This window comes from Scyliorhinus canicula, chromosome 15, assembly GCF_902713615.1.
Source record: "Scyliorhinus canicula chromosome 15, sScyCan1.1, whole genome shotgun sequence".
NCBI lineage: Eukaryota > Metazoa > Chordata > Chondrichthyes > Carcharhiniformes > Scyliorhinidae > Scyliorhinus > Scyliorhinus canicula.
In genome coordinates, this window is record NC_052160.1 from 97,730,817 (window position 1) to 97,755,525 (window position 24,709).

Here is a 24,709-nt window from a genome sequence, read left to right on the forward strand (position 1 = left end):
TCCAAGACCTTGGGTAGCGTTGCTGATCTCCATCCGAGCAGGAGTCATCTTTGGGCTGTTCAGGACGTGAAGGCCAGGGTGCCGGCGCCGATCTCTTCAAAGAGCTCTTGCTGCTCTGACACCCCGAAGTAAGCAAATGATCTATACAAAGTGTAACAGCTGGAAATACCTAGATATTGGGAAGAGCAAAATGATTGTCTTCATCCCCAGCCGCAATCTTAATTTCCTCACCCTAGTGAAAGCTGAAGCACGAGACCTCCGGTGGTGACATGAGGTGGCGGTCGCACGTTGGGTGGCTCCCACTAGAGATTTCGTTTTTATGACCCTTTTCAGTTTTGGGGTAAGTTTTATATGAATTGTCTCGCATAAAGTCATGGCAATTAGAGGATGTCAAAAACCCAAAGGAAGAATACGGCACGAAAAGGAACAAGCGCTAGTACTCCAGAGAGCTCGAATTTGGTGTGAAGTTCTGTTGGGAGGGATGCGGGGGGAGGGAGAAGGTGGGGGCAAGCTTGCCAGATGGAGTTGTGCCCATTACGGTGGACATTCTGGCTGAGGTGATGGCAGTGCAGTTTGCTAAGCATTTTGAGTGGTATGGGAGGAGGTGATGGGAATGCGCAAACAGTTGGTGGACGATACATTGGCCTGATAAGGAGGCTCTTGAAGCGACTTCAATGGTAGTGCGGAAGCATGGAGAGGTGTTGCATGGAGAGGGCATTGTCGTAGCATAGCAACCAGCCTGTCTCGGTGGGAGAGGAGCTGCGGAAGGTGGAGGAAAGTAATAAAAGGCTGAGAGCCAGAGTCGAGGACCCGGAGAACAGAATCTTCGGATCGTGGGACTGCCTGAGGGGGTGGTTGGCCCGAGGTCGATGGAGCACCTTTCGGAGATGGTCGGCAGGTTGTTGGGAGAGGAGGAGTACACTGAGCTGGAGAGGGCTTATCAGTTGCTCCGGCTGAAGCCAAAGGGGAATGATCCATCAAGAGCTTTGATGGAAAAAAGCAAATCACTACGGATGCTGGAATCTGAAATGAAAGAGAAAATGCTGGAAAATCTCAGGTCTGGCAGCATCTGCAGGGAGAGAGAAGAGTTAACATTTCTAATCCGATGACTCTTTGTCAAAGCTAACAGACATAGAAAGTGGGAAATATTTATACTGTGGAGTGAGAATGAAAGATGAGTCATAGCCACAGATATCTAAGGAAACCGGGTGCTAAGGACCACAGAAACCAAGGACTGCAAATGGCAGTCCCCAGAGAGAACTAAAGATGTGAAAGGCCAAACAGCAGAGAAACTAACATCAGAGGGTGAACTGGTAGATGTGGGGGAAGGGGGAAACAAAGAGGAGAAAGGGTAAGGAAAGGTGGATAAGGTGGTTGGGTGGGGTTTAAATATATATTAAGAAAGACCAGAAAGAAAGAAATGATAAATTGAAATGGGATGAAAACAAATGGGTCGAGGTGGGGTAGAGCTAATCATCTGAAGTTGTTGACTTCGATGTTGAGACCGGAAGGCTGTAGTGTGCCTAACCAGAAGATGAGATGTTGTTCCTCCAGTTTGCTTTGAGCTTCACTGGAACATTGCAGCAGGTCAAGGACAGACATGTGGGCATGGGAGCAGGATCTTTTGTTAAAATGGCAAGCAATGGGAAGGTCAGGGTGCTGAATGTGCACAGACCGCAAAAAGAGCTTTGGTCTGTTTTCACAGCTATTAGATGAAGGAGAAGGTCTTGAGATGCCCAAGCAGAATCGGTGGGAAAGCCGTGTTATTCGTGTAAACCAGGACGTAACGGTGGAGCTTGCAAGTCGGTGGGCGGCCTTTAACAGAGCAAAGGAAGCATTTTATAAGAGTATGTGCTGTTCAGGGTGGTCTACCCGGCAAAGTTGAAAGTTACGCATAACTCCAAGGACTATTACTTTGAGATGACGGAGCAGGCGGAGGCGTCCGTGAGGGCTGAAGGTTTGGGACTGAACTGAGTTTGGACTTTGTTTTCTTATGTTGTGGTTGGGAGGGGATGGTTTGGGGACGGTGTTGAGGTTTCTCCCCCTTTGATTTGGGTTTATCATGCTTGGTTGGTTTAGAAGGGCTGGGTTTGGGGGTGGGTTTTCTGTTCTTTTTTGTACTAGGTTTTGGGGGGGGGGGGGGGGGGGGGGGCTCTGCCAGGGGTCACTTCGCTAGCAAACTTAAGTTGGGTGGTGTATGGGAGCGAAGTAGGGGGAGAGACCACGCTGGTCAAGCCTGTTTGGACCGATTTTGATGGGCCTGGGTGGTGTGAATTGTGGGGGGATAGAGAGTAGCAGTTTTGAGAGGATGTGGTTGGGGTGTTTCTGGGGAAGGGGGAGCTGTCGCTGTCTGATGGTGACTAGGAATAGGGCATGGTCCCATATGGGACAGCGGCAGAGGTGGTGGTCAATGTGGGGGGGGGGGGGGGGGGGGGGGGAATTGAGAGACCCCCAGTCTGAATGGTAACGTGTGGGGGTTGCGTGGACCGGTGAAGGGGGTGAGAATCTTCTCTCATTTGTAGAGCTTGAGAGTCAATGCGGTGCTGTTGCAGGAGACCCATTTGAGGGTGAAGGACCAGGTTAGGCTCAAGGGTTGGGTGAATTAGTTGTTCCAATCGGGCTTTGATAGCAGGGCCTGGGGACTTAGTGGTACTAATGGTTGGAGAAGGTGGTGGTAGATCAGGGGGGACAGATACGTTATAGTTTAAAAAAAAAATTCAATTCTTTTTTTCCCAATGAAGGGGCAATTTAGCATGGCCAATTCACCTTGCCCGTGTATCTTTTTGTGTTGTGGGGGTGAGACCCAGGGAGAATGTGCAAACGCCCCATGGACAGTGACCTAGGACCAGGACCGAACATGAGCCCTCTGCGCTGTGAGCCAGTGGTGCTAACCACTGCGCCATCTTGCTGCCCCCAGATACATTATAGTAATGGGTGCTTTGGAGGGGAGGTCGGTGATAGCGTATATACCCTGAATTGGGATGATGTAGGGTTTATGAGGAGGATGTTGGCAGCCAAACCAAGTCTGGACACGCATCAGTTAATTGAAGGTGGGGATTTTAATACAGTGTTGAATCCGAAGGTGGATTAATCTAAGCCGTGCTTGTTGACAGGGTCGTTGTTCTCGGGGGTGAGTAAAGCAAAATGCTTGCCGATTGTTATTTCAGATCATGCTCCGCAATTGGTGAATGTGGTCATGGAGAAGTGGCCTGCACAGAGGCTAGCGTGGAGGTTGGATGTGGGCCTGCTTGTGGATCTGAGTTTTTGTGCGAGGATGGAAATGTGATTGACGATTATGTGGGGTTTTATAAGAATGGGGAGGTCTTGCCGTCGGTGGTATGGAAGGAGCTGAAGGCGAGATCATCTTGTATAAGGCGCAGGTGGATACCGAGGCAAGAGAGGAGCAGCAGTGACTGGTCAATGAAATCTTGGAGGTTAATGGGAAGTATGCGGAAGATCCCACTCTGGAGCTTTTGGTCAGTAGAAAGGAACTGCAGGCACAGCTCCATCTTTTGTCTACAGGGAAGCATACACCAGTTGACGTGGGAAAAGGGTGTGGTGTACGAGTACAGGGAGAAGGCCAGTCGCTTGCTGGCATGACAGCTTCTCCTGCAGGCAGCCTCACGACATTTTTCAGGTCTGGGATGGGCCGAGCGGGCTGGAGGTGGCACCGGAGCAGATGAACATGGCATTTGAGGAGTCTTTGGGGATGAGTTGGAAATTAGGGAGTTCTTGGAGGAACTAGAATGTCCTAAATTAGGAGAGGGCAGGGTTGGAGGAGCTGGTCGGAATTGAGGAGGTTCAGACGGCGATAGGAAAGATGTAACACGTAAAGAACCAGGGTCGGATGGGTTTCCACTGGAATTCTGTTAAGTTTGTGGATAGGCTGGTGGCGCTATTGGTGGAGATGTTTGATGATGCAGTGGCTAAGGGGATCTCACAGAGACGATGGGTCAGGCACCTATTTTTCTCTCATTAAAAAAAGGATAAGGACCCTGCAGAGTGCGAGTCATATCAGCTAATATCCCTGTTAAATGTGGATGCCAAGATTCTTGCCAAAGACTTGGCGCTTAGGTTGGAGGAGTGCTTTCTGCATGTGATTGGGGAGGATCAGATGGGGTTTGTAAAGGGTGAAGGGGGTTGCTATTCTTTGATTTGTTGGCAGAGTGGGGGAGGGGTGTGGTTCAGCTGTTCATGTTGTTTTCCATTCTGTTGTTTTGCATCACCAATTCAGCCTACTTCCATCCATAACATCTCCATTTTCCATCGTTGCCTCAGCTCATCTGCTGCTGCATTCCTTCATGCCTTTATTATCTTTGATCTCGACACTGCCGACTGGCTCCCATTTTCCAGCCACCATAAACTTGAACTCATCCAAAATTCGCTGCCCTTATTAGTTCTTATCAAGTCCCATTCACTCATTACCCCTGTGCTTGCTGTCCTGCATTGATCTACAAATCCTCAATTTAAATTTTTTTTATCCTTGTCTTGCGATTCCCTAGAAACCTCTCGCCAGCTGCCTCTGTAAAGTCCTCCAATCTCTCAATGTTCCAGATCTGCGCTCCTCCAATTTTGACCTCTTGTTCAGTCTCTACATTTATTGACCCACCATTTCTGGTGATGTTTTCAGCTGTTTGGGCCCAAAAAACTCTGGAATTCTGTCTCTTGGCCTTTCTTGATCTGTCTCTCCTCTTAAGCAGCACTTTTAAAATTTACCTTTGATAAAACTCTTGCTAACGCCTAATGTGGCTTGGTGTTTGAAAACATGCTGACATGTTATTTTACTGTGTTATAGGGCACTGTATGAAAGCAATTTGTTGAAACGTTCTGATCTTTTTGAAGATCCAGAAGATTTTGTGACTATTACTGTGAGGAGATAGGTCCTCCCCATTGGACTGCAAAACCCTTATGTCCAAGGTGGTGATCTGCTTCCATGTTGCTGTTTGATTGCCAAAATAGTGGGCATCTAATTCCCACTTGCAGATTTTGCTGCTTCATGCCGCAGGCAACATTGCAGCTAAGCTCAGTTGCATAAGGGATAAAACACTGTCCCTCACCCAGTGCTGTCAGGCATTTTATTTTTCTGGCGTGTTATCATAAATATGCATTATTGTGATGGGAGAAAACTGTTCTTTCAGAGCAGAGAACAAAATTCTATCTTAAGGATTATCTCTTTTGGAGGGGAGTGAGGACGGGAGTAATATTTCTAAAATGAAAATGTATATATTTTTTATTTTCCAGTATTTGGAGAGGGCCAAATGTCAACTGTGTCGACAACTCAGGATACACCCCCCTGCACCATGCTGCTCTGAATGGACAAAAGTAAGTCACGTGCTTGTGGACAAAATATTTGGTTTATGTTCCCAATTTTGATGATTTTGAGAATGGAGCATTGAACATAACTGAATTACATGACTTGCTAAAAACGTTTTGTTTCCTCTCGCAAAAGTAACCAGAAAAATTGGAATAATATAAAGCCTTTTATTTTTTTCCGGTGTGCCAAGAGGTGCCCTGTATGTGTCTCCACAGATCCATCTCGGCATTCACATCTCATAGTAGAATTAAGATTTTCCCCTTTATTCCATAGTCTGCTGATGTACAAATGAAAAGTGACCCAATGAAGCTAAGGTAGAATATTTCTGGTCAGAGCTGAATATAATTTTAAAAAATATATATATTTTTAGGGGCAGCACGGTAGCATGGTGGTTAGCATAAATGCTTCACAGCTCCAGGGTCCCAGGTTCGATTCCCGGCTGGGTCACTGTCTGTGCGGAGTCTGCACGTCCTCCCCGTGTGTGAGTGGGTTTCCTCCGGGTGCTCCGGTTTCCTCCCACAGTCCAAAGATGTGCGGGTTAGGTGGATTGGCCATGCTAAATTGCCCGTAGTGTCCTAAAAAAAAGTAAGGTTAAGGGGGGGTTGTTGGGTTACGGGTATAGGGTGGATACGTGGGTTTGAGTAGGGTGATCATTGTTCGGCACAACATCGAGGGCCGAAGGGCCTGTTCTGTGCTGTACTGTTCTATGTTCTATATTCTTATTCGGTTTTTAACATTTTATATGTAAAATAATACAATACAAAGCAAAAAGAACAACCAAAGAACTCCCACACGACAAACCAGTACATATATGACTTGAAAAATACCCCCCCACCCCCCATCCCTGTCATTCTCCCTTAGCGGCTGATGGTGATCAATTCTTTAAAGTGAAGAATAAACAGATTCTATCTCTGAGGAACACCTCAATCGCCCCCTTCAAGGTGAACTTAACCGTCGCAAGGTACAGAAACCCCCTTCAAATCTCCTAGCCATACTGAGACACATGGTGGAGAAGCTGACCTCCACTCCAACAGACCCTCCTGTGAGCAATCAGCAAGACTAAGGCCCCGTCTTCGTCAGCAGGTCTGACACCCCAAGTATGGCCCCCAGGGGACTGGGCTCCAAGTGCAAGATTATCAACATGGTGCTGAAGAACAAACCACAAAACTTCTTCAACTTTGGACAGGACCACAACATATGTACATGGCTTCCCGGGCCCCTCCCACACGGCTCGCAAGTGTTGCCCATGCCCATAACAGTCGGCTCATCCTTGACCTCGTCAGGTGCATCCTGTGCACCACCTTTAATTGTATTAACCCTAGTCTCACACATGAGGTTGAGGCATTCACCCTCCACAACACCTCGTACCACAACCCCATCTCCAGCGCCACCCCAGCTCCTCCTCCCACTTGGCTGTAACCCCCACCAACAACGTTGTATCCTCCTCCAGAATCCTCCCATAAATCACCGAGATGACCGCCCCCCAAAACCCATCACCGACAACACCCCTTCCAACGAAGAGGATGGTGTCACGAGAAATATCGGGAAAGCCTTTTGTGCAAAATCCCGCACCTGCATATACCTAAAGGCCTCCTTCCTTGGAATCTCCAACTTCTCCGCTAACTCCTCCAAGCTTGCAAATTACCCTTCCAGAAATAAGTCAATCATATCCACTACCCCTGCTCCTCCCAGCCCTAAAAACTAGTATCCAGTCTCGCTGGCTCAAAGAAATTATTCACTTGAATCGACATCAACTAACTTAAAATTGCTACCGAAATTAACTCCATATCTTCAGTGTGGCCACCACCATCGGACTACGGAAAGATTTCCCTGGGGAAAGTGGAGTGGCGCTGTTGCCAGCACCCACAACCCTGATCCCCCTGCAAGAACCTGCCTCCATCCTTACCCACGTTGCTTCTGGCTCCCTAACTCAACCCCACAACTGCTTGGAGTTTGCCGCCCAATAATAATACATCAGATTCAGCAGAGACAAACCCCCTAACTGTTGCTCTCACTGAAACGCTGTTTTCCGAATCCTCACTACCGTACCTACCTGGACAATACACAAAATCAACTGTTCCACCCCATTAAAAAAATGCTTTCGGCAAGAAGACTGGTAAACACTGGAATTAAAATAAAAACCACGGCAAAAGGTTTATCTTTACCGACTGTACTCAGCTTGCCAATCATACGGGAGGCTGCCTCACCTCAATGGAGCCACCTTGCCATGCCCACCAGGCTCGTGAAATTCAGTTTGAAAATGAAATGAAATGAAAATCGCTTTTTGTCACGAGTAGGCTTCAATGAAGTTACTGTGAAAAGCCCCTAGTTGCCACATTCCGGCGCCTGTCCGGGGAGGCTGGTACGGGAATCGAACCGTGCTGTTGGTCTGCTTTAAAAGCCAGCAATTTAGCCCAGTGAGCTAAACCAGCCCCCTTTACGTAGCTGGGCCAAATCTCGGAACCACCTGCATCCCAGATACCTGAAGTAAGTAGTCGTCACACAAAATGGCAAATCCTGCCCCCTGGGGACACCAAAAAGCACTCGCTCTTCTCCAAATTCAAATTGTATCCCGTGATTGCAGCCTCATTATATTCCCCACCAAGGGAAGTGGGTTGGAAATATACAGCAAAATGTCATCGGCATATGGGGACACCCTGTGTTTCACCCCCCTTCACTATCTCCCTCCACTTATCCAAGCTCCTGAGTGCAATGGCCAAGGGCGAGGGGACATGGGACACCCCTATCTTGTTCCTCTATGCAGCTGGATATATTCTGAGTTCACCTCAGTCGCATGAACACTCGCCTTCGAGATCCTTGTTTCACAACTTGACCCACGTCACAAACTTAGGCCCAACCCCCAAACCATTCGAACACTGCAAAAAAATAACTCCACTTCATCCGATCAAATGCTTTTTCTGCATCCACCACCTGCTCTCTTCTCCCCCACCTCCCAAGCTGCGGATGGGGAGAGCACCACATTTAGCAAGAGTTGTACGTTTGAGAACAACTGTCTAGCCTTTACAAACTCCATCTAATCTTCCCAACCACTTCTGGGAGGCACTCCATCTCCAGCCTATGTGCCAAAACTTTGGCTTGAATTTTGGCATCCACATTTAAAAGGGATATTGGCCAATAAGATCCACACTCCACAGGGTCCTTATTTTTTAAAATAAAAGTGAAATAGATACCTGCCCCATCTCCTACGGGGGCGTCCCCCTAAATACCGCGTTCTCAAAGATCTCCACTGGGAGCCCATCCTGCCCCGGTGCTTTACCCTTTGGCATCTTCCCTACCGCTGTCCAAACCTCCTCAATCCCCACCGGCTCCTCCAAACCTGACCTCTCCACTCCTATCCTCTCCATCCCCTCCACGAACTCCTTCATAATCAACTCATCCTCTGGAGGCTCCGACCTATACAATCTCTTATAAACTCCTGTAGAGAAAAGATAGAGCTGCGTCTGCAGTTTCTTTCTACTGGCGAAAACATCCGGCGTGGGATTTCTGCATACTTCCCATCGACTTCCAAAATTTTGTCCACCAACCGTTGCCGCTCGTCTCTTGCCTCCATATCCACCTGCACCTTATATGAGAAGATCTCTGCCATCAATGCCTCTCATACCTTCAATGGGCAAGACCTTCCCATTTTTATTGAACCCCACATAATTGTTAATCACCGTTGCCATCCTTACACAAAAACCCGGATCCACAAGCAGCCACATATCCATCCTCCACACCGGCCTCTGTGTAGGCTCCTTCTCCAAGACCATATCCACCAGGTGCGGAGCATGATCTGGAATAACGATCGCCGAGTATTCCTCTTTCCGCACCGTTGACAACATCGACCTACGATAATAAAGAAATCAATGTTCGAGTATACATTATGCGGTAGTGAAAAATGAAATACTTTCTACCCCCGGATGAAAGTCTGCTCGCTGCATTTCCTTCATAAATGCTGCCAACACCTTCGCTCCCTCCGAAGGAGTCAATAAACGAGGCGTAGATCGATCCATCTTCGGATGCAGTACTGTTTAAATCCCCACCTAAAATTAATTGATGCATGTCCAGGCCTGGGATTGCCTTCGACATCCTCCTCATAAATCCTGCATCATCCCAATTCGGGGCATACACACTAAGCAATACCACCAACCTCCCCTCCAAAGCACCCGTTACCATAACATATCTGCCACCATCGTCTCCATCTGAAACCTAACTCTCTTATTCACCAGAATCCCCCCCCGTCCCCCCGCCCCACACCTCTATCAAGCCCAATTGAAACACTTGGCTGATCCAACCCTTGTGAAGTCCTTTGCCCTCCGATGGGTCTCCTGCAGCATTACCACATCGGCTCTAAAGCTCTTTAAATGCGGAAAAAACTCTTGCCATCTTCACCAGTCCACCCAACCCCGCACGTATTACCGTTCGGCCTGGGGTCTCTCACCCCTCCCCATGGGCCATACCTGCCCCCCCCCCCCCCCCCCCCCCCCCCCCCCCCCCCCCCCCCCCCCCAAACCTCTTGAGGCCTGCCATCCACCCAATATGGCACCTGGCCCCACCCCACGAATGTGACCAAGCCCTGCCCCAAGTTACCGTCAACCAAATTACACCCCTCCCCATCCCAGAAACCCCTGACCAATTCCTCTTGAAACGGCTCCTTTATGCATGCTCCCCATCCTTCACCATTCACACCTCATAAGCCAGTCGAAATTTGCCCATGCGGATAGCCGCAGGCCCTCCCACACCTTGCTACTGTTCACTAGCCGATTTTAAGTTTGCTAGCGAGGCGGCCCCTGCCAGAGCCCCCTTCACCCACATAACTTACCACAAAAGCCACCAGAAAAACACCACCACATCCAACCCATCTAAACAATCAAACATGTTGAACGCAAAACCAAAGGAGCAAAATCTCCCAACCCATATACCACTGTCCCCAAACTAACCCCTCCGAACCATAACATGAGAGATCAAAGCGAGTGAGCTGGCGGGGTTTATGGAGAGGATGGGTAGCTGGACCCATGGCATTTTCAGAACCCCGGGGGGAGGGAGTATTCCTTTTCACACATCCGTAAGATGTATTCGAGGATTGACAACTTTGTAGTGAGTCGGGAGATTTTGGTTGGGGTGAGGGGGCAGAGTTTGCGGGGTAGTTATCTCGGACCATGCACCCCACTGGGAGCACTGCCAGGGATTTTACGAGGCGGACCCGGGGGGAGAGGAGGGGGCCAGTTTCTGGACGAGCCGGAATTTCCCCAGGTCGAAGAAGCAAAGAGGCGTTGGAGGAGCCCCTGGGGCTGAGAGACGTGCTGGATAGTATCAGGGGTAAGAAGTTGGGGAAGCCCCCTGGCCCAATTGGTACCCGGCGGAATTTAATAAGGAATTCTCGATGGACCTGGCACTACATCTGTTGGGGGTGTTTAATGGAGAAAGGGGAGTTGCCAGAGACAATGACGCAGGCAGTAATCACACTAATCCCCAAAAACGAGAAGGATACGGAGGAATGTGGGTCGTATAGACCCATATCACTATTGAACACGGATGCAAAAGTATTGGCTAAGTTGTTGGCGGGGAGGATGGAGGACTGTGTCCTGGGTGGTTGCAGAAGATCAGACAGGCTTTGTGAAGGGCCGGCAGCTTGCGAGTAATACAAGACCGCTGTTGAATGTGGGGATGAATCCATCGGGGGCTCTGATACCGGAGGTGATGGTGTCCATGCATGCGGAAAAGCATTTGATTGGGTGGTGTGGCGGTACTTGTTCGAAGTTTTGGGAAGGTTTAGGTTTGGGCTGAGATTTGCGGGTGCGGTTGCTGTATGTGGCACCAAGGGCAAGAGTGAGACGAATGATGTGAGCTCACAAAGCTTTGACTTACACAGGGGTACGAGGCAGGTGTGCCTACTGTCGCTGTTTGCGCTGGCCATAGAGCCGCTGGCGATGGCTTTCAGGAGGTCGGTGGATTACGAGGGGACAGAGGGAACATCGGGTGTTGCTGATGACCTCTTGCTGTATGTTTCGGATCCATTGGAGAGTATGGGAAAGACTATGGGCCTTCTGGGGAGGTTTGGAGGGTTCTCGGGATACAAACTGAATGTAGGGAAAAGCGAGGTATTCCCGGTAATGAGCTGGGACAGCGGGCTAATTTATTGGGGGATGCCATTTACGGTAGCGAGGGATAGGTTTCGGTATTTGGGGATTCAGGTAGCGAGGGAATGGATGGGGCTCCATAAGTGGAACACGAAGCTGGTGGAGGAGGCCAGGGAGGATCTTAGGAGGTGGGATACACTGCACTTAACGTTGGCAGGAGGGTCCAAGTGGTGAAAATGAATATTCTGCCTACGTTCTTGTTATCTTCCAGGCTCTCCCGATCTTTATACCAAAGGCCTTTTTTCGGAAAGTGGACACAATCATCTCAGATTTTGTATGGGCGGGGAAAGTGCCGAGGGTGGGGAGGACTCTGCTACAGACGCAGGGGTAGCAGGGGGCGTTGACAGTGCCGAACTTGCTTCATTATTATTGGGCGGCGAATGTGGACAAGATGTGGCGGTGGTGGGAAGGAGAAGGAGTAAACCGGATCTCTTGTGCAAGAATGGGCCTGAGACAGTTTGAGGTGGTGCACAGGGTGCATATGACTCGGGTGAGAATCAGTGGGCTCTTTCAGGGGGTAGCAGATGAGCGTGAGAGGTGTGGGCGCGGGGTCAGCGAATCGAGCACACACGTTTTGGAATTGCAAGAAATTGGGAAGATTCTGGACGGGAGTGTTCGCGGTCTTAGCCACGGTAGTGGAAGAGGAGGTGGACCCTGGCCCCTATGTTGGCGATATTTGGGGTTTCAGAGAAGCCGGAGTTCGTGGAGACGTGAAAGGCCGACGTCGTGGCCTTCACCTTTTCTGATTGCATGTCGGCGAATTTTGGTAGAGAGGTTTTTGGCATCGCCACCGGGGCCATCGGCTTGGTTAGGTGACCTGTACGACTTCCTGTGGTTTGAGAAAAGGTGGGGGATGTTTGTGACTGTGTTTGAGGAGCTGTTTGTCGCAGGGGGAGGAGGGGGGGTTGAAAAGGGGAAAAATCTGAACACATAGTTGATTGTTGGGAAGTATGTTTCCCGGGGTGTTATTTCCTGTAACCTCTTTGATACATGTTTGTAATAAAATACAGTAAAACAAAAGAAGTAGTTGAGAAGAAATTGAAATGGTATGGTCGTTATTGTGGAGAGAGAGGGGAAATGTGGTGAGGTAAATGATGAGGATTGAACTGCCAGAAAGGAGGACACAAAGGCCTGTGACCAGATAGAAAGATATGTTGGCGAGAGACTTGAACACAGTGGGATCGGTAGGGAACTGGGTGACTGACAGGAGGAGATGGAGAAGCTGATTGAGGGGCTTGTTTAGCACAGGGCTAAATCACTGGCTTTTAAAGCAAACCAAGGCAGGTCAGCAGCATGGTTCAATTCCCGTACCAGCCTCCCGAAAACAGGCGCCGGAATGTGGCGATTTGGGGCTTTTCACAGTAACGTCATTTGAAGCCTACTTGTGATAATAAGCGATTTTCATTTCATTTCATTTTTCACCAGCATTGTGGCAACCCCAAATCAAATGCGAAAAGCTGAAAGAAGAAGAGCCCCAATATTCAAGTGAGGCTATCTGGGACTGAACTGAGGAAGTAGTTTTTCTCACAAATAATCTTGGGAATTCTTCGAGGAAACCTTGAGCGCTGGGTCAATTGAAATTTTTGAGAGTAAGACTAAAGGTGGAAAAATTGAGTTGATCTACAGATCAGCCATGATTTAATTGAACGGTGGGTTGGGCTAGAGGAGTTAAATGGTCTACTCCTGTTTTCTGTGCATCTGATACCAAGTTGGAGAAGTGGACCATCACAAAAGTGTTTAAAGCATAGCAGATTGGCTTGCAGACCACAATGTTTACAGTGCAAATGGCCACTCCCTGGCCTTCTCCCTGTAGTTCTGCACATGCTTCCTTTTCAGATAAAATTCCAATTCTCTCTTAAATGCCTTGATTGAAACACAATCTCAGGTAGTCCATTCCAGATCGTAACCACTTGTTGAGTTTAGAATTGGTTTTCCTCATGTCTCCATTGTTTCTTCTGACCGTTAACCTTGAATCTGTGTTCCGCTGTGCTCAATCCCTCCATCAATGGGAACAGTCTCCCCTGTTTACTCTGTCCCTACCTGTCATGAGTTGTGACCATCTCCTCTCAACCTCTTTAACTAACACGCACACACAAAAACACATTAAAAAAATCTTTCCTGTGTGTTCTCTAATGCTTTCGTGTCTTTCCTGAAGTGTATCACCCAGAACTGGACACTAAGACCATGCCAATGTTCTATACAAGTTTAACCAATCTCCTTGCTTTTGTCCTCTGGGATCTCACCTGTAGCCAATCCCAATGAGGATGCAAAGATATCACTCAAGGCCCCAGGAATTTCCTCCCTTGCTTCCCTCAGTATTCTGGGGTAAATCCCATCCAGCCCAGGAAACTTATCGACCTTAATATCTTTTAAAAGACCCAATAGCGCCTCCTTTTTTTTTGCTGGAAACATAATCTGGACTGTCCACACACCCTACCCAAGAATCATCTTCCACAAAGTCCCTTTCTTTGGTGAACAGTGATACAAAGTACTCATTTAGTACCTCACCCAGATCCCACTGCTTCTGTACTCCCTTTAAAATGTTACCCTTTCTTTTATATTGTCTGAGTTCTTCCTACCAAAATGAATCACTTCACACTTCTGGGGCGGAATTCTCCGACCCCCCGCAGGGTTGGAGAATTGCCTGGGACCGGCGTAAATCCTGCCCCTGCCGTGGCCTGAATCGGCGGGAATCGCGCTGCGCCGATTGGTGTGCCCCCCGCGGCGATCTCCAGCCCGCGATGGGCCGAAGTCCCGCCGCTGACAGGCCTCTCCCACCGACGTGGTTTAAACCACCTCTGGTGCCGGCGTGAGCAGGCAGCGCGAGTGGGCCCCGGGGTCCTGGAGGGGGGCGCGGGACGATTTGACTCCGGGGGGTGCCCCCACAGTGACCTGGTCCGCGATCAAGGCGCACCGATTGGCGGGCGGGCCTGTGCCGTGGGGGCACTCTTTTTCTTCTGCCGCCGCCACGGCCCCCACCATGTTGGAGGCGGAAGAGACCCCCCTCCACCGCCCATGAGCCGGGGTGACGTCAGCGGCCGCTGATGCTCCGGTGCATGCGCGGACTCACGCTGACCAGCGAAGACCTTTCGGCCAGCCCTGGTGCCGGTCGGTGGGGCGTCAAAGGCCGTCGGCGCCGGTCGGCGGAGTGGGAGCCACTCCGGCGCAGGTCTAGCCCCTAAAGCTGCGGAGAATTCCGCACCTTTGGGGAGGCCCGACGCAGAGTGGTTCTCACCACTCCGGTACGCCGGGACCCCTCGCCCCGCCGGGTAGGGGAGAATCCCGGCCCTGATCGGAAAAGAATTTGCACAGTTTCCCTCTGGGATTTTTATTTTGCCTCCCAGGCATAGAGCAATAGTGGACGATGCATGCTGTTTGATGTCAACAAATATAAATTAGTTGAATTTACCTGACCGAGATTACACTAGATGGTTCAATAAGCATTTAGTTTTGGCTAATTTGGAACAATTAGGTACTCAGTAATGATTTGGACAACTTTGATAAGTACAGTATTGCAGGATTTTATAGTTGTAGATTTTGTTTTAAGATTTGTGTTAATATGTCTGTTTTTGTTGATAGGGAAGTTGTTGAAATGCTACTGAAGAATGAAGCTTCCACTAATATTCCTGATAACAAGGGATGTTATCCACTTCACCTTGCTGCTTGGAAAGGGGATTCACATATAGTCAGGCTCCTTATTCATCAAGGACCATCCCATGCAAAAGTCAATGAACAGGTCTGAAGTCTTTGAAGGGTTTGTGATAAGTGTTAGAGGATATCTATGATGTGTATTTAATCTGTTTTATTAATAATGGAATCTGTTTTAATTTCTCGAGTAGTTTTTGTTGACATTCAGGTCCTATTAAAACTCTACAAAGAAGTGTGGTCCAAAAAGTAGTTCTTGCTAGGGATCTTTTTTCATGTCTGTTCAGATACCTTGCCAGTAAGATCATCGCAGCAAGGTTTAACAGTAACTATGGCACAATCAATCCCTAAACGTCTTCCCATTGCCCATGTATATCGATCTTCTTTGGTGCTATTTCCTGTCGGCTTCTCTTGGACTGAACACTGACTTTCCCATATTTCATGAAAATTTCTTGAATATATGCATACCCTGAGCAATATTCAGCTGACCATTCTTGGGTATTAGTCAGACTTGCTCAAAAACATAGTGATATTAATGAATAACAATGCAAGTCACTGTTCACCAGCAGCTAACAATTCCTTGACCTGGCCCATGCTGCTGCCATCTAAAATTGGGTGCTAATCAGATTGTGAAACTGTGGCTGATGTTTTTATCACAAACCGTAAATGACCGCCCAGTGTTACTGATATGTTTTTAACTCTCGCAGGAATTTCGAGAAACAATACTTGAGGTACTTTTAAAAATAAATAAAATATGTGTAGTGAAAACAATTTGTTCCTAAGGAACTGGAAGAAAAGTTTTGAGGCTATCTTTGGCATGAAAACTCACAAATTCACCCAATTTCAAGGAATATTTTAGAATCCTGAAAGAGCGTTAATCTAATGTCGTCTTACAGAACTGTGGCTAGGCAGTACTAAGTATTCCCAGAATAAAACCAGAATGCTGGAAACACTCAGGCATCCGTGGAGCGAGAAACAGACAAATTTAAATATCATATCCTGAGAATAATTATTATCTCTCATTACTTGGGTGCCATGAAGAATAAATTCCAGATGTTTTTTTTCTTTAAGGTATTCAAGTTTACGGTGGACCATACCACTGCTGTTTTGCTTTCTTTCAGTACTGAGCACATAAATTATTTGCCCCAAAATGGTTTGCACTGACCTAATTTTCGTTAGAACTTTAAGGGAAAAGTTAGAAATAAATATTTCAAGATTATGTGCATGTATTTGTTGTAACATTTACTGGAAAATGGCCTTGTATTTAGTACTTGAAGGATGTAAATTATTGGTCTCCTTGGTGTTTAAGATGCATTATGTGCACATGTACTTTGCTCCAAATCATTGTATACCAGTCTGGAGACTGAGAAGTACGGACGCATAATGTGCTTCTGCACAAACATGGCAAAATTACATACATGCACACAACAGCGCCTGAGGTACGTGGTACACTTAAAGTGAATAGGCCAGGGTAGTTTTCAATTCCTTTTTTAAAAAAAATAATTTTTATTGAAAAATTTTGTATTTATGCAACAACAAACAGTAATGAAAATAGCAACGGTCTCTAACAATAACAGTCATAACACCCTCAGAACCGTAACAGCTCGTACACCGAACCCCCCCCCCCAACGACCAACAAAATAAATTAACAACAAATTAAATTAACAGCATATTAAATTGAATAACCGTAGAACAAATAGATAACACCCCCTCTCTCTTCTCCCCCCACCCCCCGGGTTGCTGCTGCTATTGACCCATTTTGGGGCAGCACGGTAGCATGGTGGTTAGCATAAATGCTTCACAGCTCCAGGGTTCCAGGTTCGATTCCCGGCTGGGTCACTGTCTGTGCGGAGTCTGCACGTCCTCCCCGTGTGTGCGTGGGTTTCCTCCGGGTGCTCCGGTTTCCTCCCACAGTCCAAAGATGTGCGGGTTAGGTGGATTGGCCATGCTAAATTGCCCGTAGTGTCCTAAAAAGTAAGGTTAAGGGGGGGGGGGGGGGGGGGGGGGGGGGGGGGGGGGGGGGGGGGGTTGTTGGGTTACGGGTATAGGGTGGATACGTGGGTTTGAGTAGGGTGATCATGGCTCGGCACAACATTGAGGGCTGAAGGGCCTGTTCTGTGCTGTACTGTTCTATGTTCTATTTCCCTATCTCTGAGCCAGAAAGTCCAAGAAAGGCTGCCACTGTTTATAGAACCCTTGTACTGATCCTCTCAGGGCGAATTTGACCCTTTCCAGTTTGATAAACCCCGCCATGTCACTGATCCAGGTCTCCACACTTGGGGGCCTCGCATCCTTCCACTGCAGCAAGATCCGCCGCCGGGCTACTAGGGACGCAAAGGCCAAAACACCGGCCTCTTTCGCCTCCTGCACTCCCGGCCCCACCGCAACCCCAAAGATCGCAAGCCCCAGCCCGGTTTGACCCTGGATCCAACCGCCCTCGACACCGTCCTCGCTACCCCCTTCCAAAATTCCTCCAGTACCGGGCATGCCCAGAACATATGGACATGGTTCGCAGGACTCCCCAAACACCTGACACACCTATCTTCGCCCCCAAAGAACCTACTCATCCGAGTCCCGGACATGTGAGCTCGATGCAGCACCTTAAATGGAATGAGACTAAGCCTCGCACATGAAGAGGAAGAGTTAACCCTCTCCAAGGCATCCGCCCAAGTCCCGTCCTCCATCTGCTCCCCTAATTCCCCTTCCCACTTAGCCTTCAGCTCCTCCACTGACGCCTCCTCCCCCTCCTGCATTACCGTATAAATGTCAGACACCTTCCCATCCCCGACCCACACCCCCGAAAGCACCCTGTCCCTTGCCCCCCGCGAGGGCAGCAAAGGAAATCCCTCCACCTGCCACCTAGCAAACGCCTTTACCTGCAAGTACCTGAACGCGTTCCCTGTGGGGAGCCCGAATTTCTCTTCCAATTCCCCCAGGCTCACAAACCTCCCGCCCATAAACAGGTCCCCCAACTTCCTAATGCCCACCCCCTAAATCCCCCGTCGATGTTTCCCGGGACGAACTGATGATTCCCCCTTAATGGAGCCTCCACCGAGCCCTTCACTTTTCAATTCCTTTTTTTAATGCACATTGATGAAAACAGGTTTTGATTTTGAAGAAGTGGAATATTTTCCCACCATGTCTACTCTCTGACAGCATTAAGAATTCCATCAGGTACAGTAATTTCCTTGTACTCCTGCCCCGACAGTATACCTGAACTCGAACCTCAGTATCATATTGAAATTTGTTCCTCTTTAGTGTCTGACTGAGATATTCAGAATCGTGCAACATTGGATCAATTAAAAAAGGTTGAATTTGCCCAGACTTTGGGCTTCATCAGAGTTTAATGTTAATATTATGATGAAATTACATATTCCGAACTATAGGTTAATTATGGTTGAAAATGAAGTTACACGGATCCTGGACCATTGACCACAGGAGTAGTATGTTTTGACAGTTTCAAACTCCTTTTTTTTTTGAACGCACGGGTGCAGTGGTTAGCACTGGCACTAGGGCGTTGAGGACCCGGGTTCGAATCCCAGCCCTGAATCACTGTCTGTGTGGAGTTTGCACATTCTCCCCGTGTCTGCGAGGGTTTCACCCCCACAACCCAAAGATGTGCAGGTTAGGTGGATTGGCCAAGCTAAATTGCCCTTTAATTGGAAAAGAAAAATAATTGGGTACCCTAAAATTTAAAAATAATAGAGATAAGGTTGCAGTGTGACCAAGGCTGGGAGCAACATATTGAAGAGTATTTGACATTTCCAAAAGATAGGAAGCTCGGAAAAGATGGTGGGTAGCTTTGATTGGTAATGATGATTTGAGGAACATAAAGGTAGTTTTAAGGGATTTATATTTGTATTGGTAAATATTAGAAGTGAGGTATAGTTTTAAATGGGTTTAATTTAATGTTTTTAGGGCGGGTCGGTGGCACAGTGGTTAGCACTGCTACCTCAATGTGCTGAGGACCCGGGTTCAATCCCGGCCCTGAGTCACTGCTCGTGTGGAGTTTGAACATTCTCCCCGTGTCTGCGTGGATCTGACCCCCACAGCCCCAAAGGATGTGCAGGGTAGGTGGATTGGCCACGCTAAATTGACCCTTAATTGGGGAAAAAATAATTGTTACTCTTCGAGAAGGATGCATTAGGAAATTGAGGACAGTAACAAATTGAAAGAAACATTGTACAAACCTGTAGAGATTAGTAGTATGTCAGAAGGTTCACCAGATTTTAAGAACCAGATAAGAATGCCAAAAATATAATCGAGGGAAAAAAGCTGTCTAATAATGTGAAATACAGGTAGTAAGAGTTTCTACAAATATTAAATAGGAAATCCAAAATGTTGATTTTCTAGAGACGGTGTCTGACGAATTGGTCGTGGAAATAAAGAAAATGGTGGAGGTGTTGAACAGATATTGTCCCTCTTCATTGCAGAAGACTTAGAAAACATCCCAAAGATACTTGAAATTAGAGAGTTAACAGGAGGGAGGAACTTTAAACAGTTTTTATCGTGAGGAAAAAAGAGCTGGGTAAAGTTAAACGAAAGACGGACAAGTTCCCAGGACCAGATGACCTGTTATCTGGGTCTTAAAATAAGTGGCTCCAGAGATAGCCGTTGCATTGGTTATAATTTACATTTCCTTAGATTCTGGAAAGGTCCTAGCAGAATGGGAAATAGCTAAATTAACATCTTTATTTAAGAAAGGGGGAGACAGAAAGCAGTAAAATATAAGCCAGTTAACCTAACATCTGTCATAAGGAAATTGCTAGAATCCATTATTAAGAAGGTTATAGCAGGATATTTAGAAAATCATAATGTGATCAGACAGAGTCAACTTGGCTATGTGAAAGGGAAATAGAGTTTGACTAATTTATTGCAGTTCTTCGAGTAAGTAACCAACAAAGTAGATAAAGGGGAACCTGCAGAGGTAGTGTACTTGGATTTCCAAAAGACATTTGATGAGGTTAGTATGCAAAGTAAGAGCGAATGGTGTAGGGGTAACATATTAGCATAAAGAATTGGTTAGCTCGCAGAAATCTGAGAGTAGGAATAAATGGGTCTTCCTCGGATTGGCAAGCTGTACTGAGTGACGCAACACGCATTAGTGCTGGGGCCGTAACTATTTACAACCTATATCAATAACTTGGTTGATGGGACTGAACATATGCTTACTAAATTTGCTGATGACACCAAGACAGGAAGGCAATTAAGTTATCAAGAGGAAATGGAGATTCTGAAAAGGGATATAGAGAGGTTACAAGAGTGGGCAAAAATCAGGAATACAAATGGAATGTTAATGTTTATTGCAAGGGGAATAGAATATAAAAATAGGAAAGCTTTAATACAGTTATACAGAGCTTTGGTGAGATGACATATGGAGTACTGTGTTTAGTCTCCTTATTTGAGAAAATAATATAATTGTATTAGAAACAGTTCAGGAAAGGATTACTCGACTAATTTCTGGTATGTGAGGCTTATCTTATGAAGAAAGGTTGGGCCTACATCCATTGGAATTTGATCTTATTGAAACTTATAAGATCTTTAGAGGAGTTGATAAGTTGGATACTGGAGGGATGTTTCTTCTGGGGGGAAGGAGGGGCAGAGCTAAGAGAGACAGTTTTAAACTAAGTTCTCCCTTTTAAGATTAAGATCATAATTTTTTCCTCTTGTGTTATTAGTATATGGAATTCTCATCCCCAGAAACCAGTGGAAACTGCGTTGTTGATTTTATTCAACGCAGAGTTGGATAGAATTTTGATAGACAAGGGAGTCTAGGGTTACAGAGTACAGAAGGAAAGTGGAGTTGAAACCTCAATCCATCATATTGAGCGGTAGAGCAGGGTCAAAGAATCCAATAACCAACTCCTGCTTCTGAGTCCTATGTTCCTGTGATTCAAGCTATGTTTAGCTACTTATTTAATGACAAGGAAATAATTTTAAGTTTAATCCTCATTGTTGATTTGGTAACTGTTAACTCTTTCTTGTTGCTTGTTGAAAGAATTACAAGTGTTTGCACTGAAACACTGATGAACTGTGGTAGTGACAATAACATTTTGCATTATTTGGGCAAGAACTGAAACTACAAGATCATTCAGAAAATTTATCGAGCCCAACATCTAAGATGTTTAGAAATTACATCAAGGCTTTATTAAAATTTAGCCATTTTATTTTCTTGCATCTGACAAAATTAATTCTGCAGTTATATTTTGCTGTTAAGTTTTAAAAATCTGAATTATGCAATTTGGCAGTCATGTATTTATTAAATTTTTTAATGGTAGATCACGATGATGAATCTCGCTGTTCTGTTTCTTGCTGATGAAAATTGAATTTACCATCTTCAACAATTTTGCACGTATTCTGAATATTGTCACAGAATTGGATTTTTACTGAGCTTTTTTCAGTCTGGTTTCATTCAGTTCCAGACCTTTGCTCACTATTGAGACATTCAGTGATGTCATTAGTCCAGTGATGCTGGACGGCGGCAATTGATAATGACCTACTCTCAGTCTCTTAACTCTAGGATGTTGAATCTTGATCTCTGATGCCAAATGGTTTTTAGATGACAACAATTCATCCATTAAATTGAATAGAGATGTACAACTGCAGGAAATAGTAAAAATACTAAAAGTACCGTACATGTAGATGTATCATGGGCATCTACAATGGCCCAGTTATGCTTTGTAAGAACATGTGTAAAAAGAAAATGTGTAATAGCTGTTGGACAGAATGAAGTATCTGGTAAATTGAATTAATCTTGTCTTTCGTTATATTTTTTGAATTTAACTGATTAAAGAAGTAATTTCTCCAATGTGGGTTATCTGCTCTGTATATGAAAAAAATGTTTTTTTCCAAATTAGAGGTCAAGGGTGTTTGAGAATTGCTTAATTAGAATTTACACACAGTTCATAACAAAGTTACGGATATGTTTGAAGTGGGACAAAAATTTCTATCCATCTTTCATCCTCTCTGAAATGCATCTGTTGGTTTTGTTTCTATGATGGTGTACAGATGTTTACTTGTACAATCTTTATTATGTGTACCTCAATTACTTTTGGATAATTCTAATGCAGTGTTTTTATTAGAAATGGCAGCCTTTAAAAAGAAAATGATGTGTTCAGACAGAAATATTAAGATTCATTGCTTGGTGCACTCTGGAGATTGGAGGCTTGTCGTAAACCAGGTTAATTTGCATAAATGGGGGGAAACTTTGGTGATTGAAGGAACTAGCAAGAATTGTGCAGACATAACAGCATATAATCCCACCCTTTCAAATACTCCCTTTGAAATGACCTGTTTATCTCATGTCAGGTACTGTAAAACTAGTCAAATAAACAGTGCTCAAATGCTGGCATTTTGTGCGGCGGTATATCATGCTGAGTGCTGTATGTGCTGTGCATGCATGTAGTTTCTTTCATTTTCTGCTTAATCTTCAATATAAGCATGCTTTTGCTACCTTGTTAAATGGGGAAGAGTGGGAGTGAAATCAGAAGCCCATTTTTTTCAGGTCACATATGAATCACTTTTGGAACTTTTATCTTAATCTGTTTAGTCAATTCAATTGTAAAACGAATGGTATGCAGATTGGATTATTTTAGTTAATCTTCTACATGACTGTACAAAAATCTGCTGATGTATACTATTTAAAATAAAAACTATTTAGCAGCTTCTCAATCCCATTATATATGGTGAAAAAACATTGCAAACTAACCTTTTCTGTCAGTCGGGAAGTCCGTTTTATATTTATTGTGAATCAAGAAAAGAAGCAGTTTTTGACTGCGATGCAAATGAGAGACTCAAACAGCTTATTTAATTATCATGGACACACTGTTTTTTTTAAAGAAAAAAATACTCTGCTGCTTCAAAACAATCACTTCCTCAATGAGGAAGCAATTTATTTTATCACAATGTTAACTCGCAGTAGCAGTGCACCTAAATTTTGAAAATAAAGTGCTTTTGCTGCTGTATAGATAGGAACAACCTAGCTGGCTATTCAAAGATAGGAACAGTCGGTGAAAATTTTAAAATAAATATACTGTTCAAATTTGTTTGTATTCTTGGTTTTGCATATTTTTATTTTTGTTTTTCTCAATATTTTAACAGCAGAATTTAAAATTGAGTTGGTTACAATTTAAGTGCTATCTATTTTTTGACTGATTATCTGCAACTGTTTTTAACTGTCATTGTTTTTTATCATGGTACATTCATCATTATTTTTTCAGTATAACCTTATTTTATCATTTGCATTTTCTTTCCTTCCCTCATAGAGTGCAATTGAGAGCAAAGACCTCAAAAAGTATGGCCCTTTTGACCCTTATATCAATGCCAAGGTGTGTAGACTGATGTTGCCATTTCAAGTTTCCTCTTTCCTTACCCCATTTTCAGTTCCATTTTACTATCACCTGTGTTACAGTCTCTGTTTTATACAGTGTTTCTTTTGTTTGTGTTCTATGTCCTGTTTGTCTACTTGAGTTAAAACAATTCTAGGATTAAAAAAAATATATATAAATGTGTATTCACAGAGGGCACTGGACTGCAATAATTAAAATCCAGATTACATCAGTGATCATGGACTTGTTTCAGATTGAATGTGATCATCACTCTTTATTGAGCACATAACAGATTAATGTCATATCAGCTATGGAGATGAGCCTGCATATACTAACTAACATGCTATGTTAACTAACATGCTATGTCAACAATAAATTTGCACACTGAACTCTGAGTCACATAAGTAGGTTAAATTCTATGTTCCATAGCCATGTTCTTAAAGTGATCTAATGTTTGGTTCGCTGGGGATGTATAGTGAAGCCAACTTCTAATATTGAATAACTTATTTTGACAGTTGAAATGCTATCCAAGCTATAAATTTTTTAAATTTTTGTTCCACATTTTGCATTGCTCACAGCAGAGTGGCTGGATGAGAGACTTAATGTTGAGGGGAAAGAAGAGGCACTAAAAAGGAGATTTTAAACTGATCATGCTTGTTATCTTGCCTCTTTTGAATGACTGCCTCAGTACCGGAATGACCACACCACCTCTGTTCCTCCTCTCTTTGTCCCCATCAACCCCAAATAATCCTTTAAGACTGCTCCACTTAGAATACAATACAAATATAATTTGTGCCATGCCATAGGAAATCATCTGGTAATATGATCAATTAGCATCTGTCTGTTAAAAGGTCAAAAGTGGGGATGTGATGATTGCACAATGTTCACCTGTTACAACTCCTCGGGCAAGGAAGCAGTCTGCGTCCATGTACAGCAAGACCTCGACAACAATCAGGCTCAGGCTGATAAGTGGCAAGTAACATTGTGTCGCACAACTACCAGGCAAAGAGCATCTCCAATAAGAGAGATTTTAACCATCTTCTCTTTTACATTCAGTGGCACTACCATCACTGATTCCCCCACTGTCAATATCCAAGGAGGTTACAATTTACCAGAGAATGGACTGGACCAGCCATATATAAACTGTAAGGGCAGGTCAGAGGCTGGGAATTCTGTAGTGAATTTTGTCACCCCTTGACACCCCGAAGTCTGTCCACCATCCTAAGGCACAAGTACAGAGTGTGATGCCATTCCCTTCACTTGCCTTAATGAGTGCATCTCCA

At 45.4% G+C, this 24,709-nt stretch overlaps 1 protein-coding gene across 1 annotated transcript in view; it reads left to right on the forward strand.

Annotated features, from left to right (window-relative positions):
* Window positions 1–24,709, forward strand: part of LOC119978169 (ankyrin repeat and SAM domain-containing protein 1A-like) — a 581,433-nt gene that overhangs the window by 117,395 nt on the left and 439,329 nt on the right. The window contains 3 exon segments of the mRNA XM_038819603.1: window positions 5,242–5,322; window positions 15,034–15,190; window positions 23,364–23,426. Coding sequence (XP_038675531.1) covers window positions 5,242–5,322; window positions 15,034–15,190; window positions 23,364–23,426 — 301 coding nt within the window.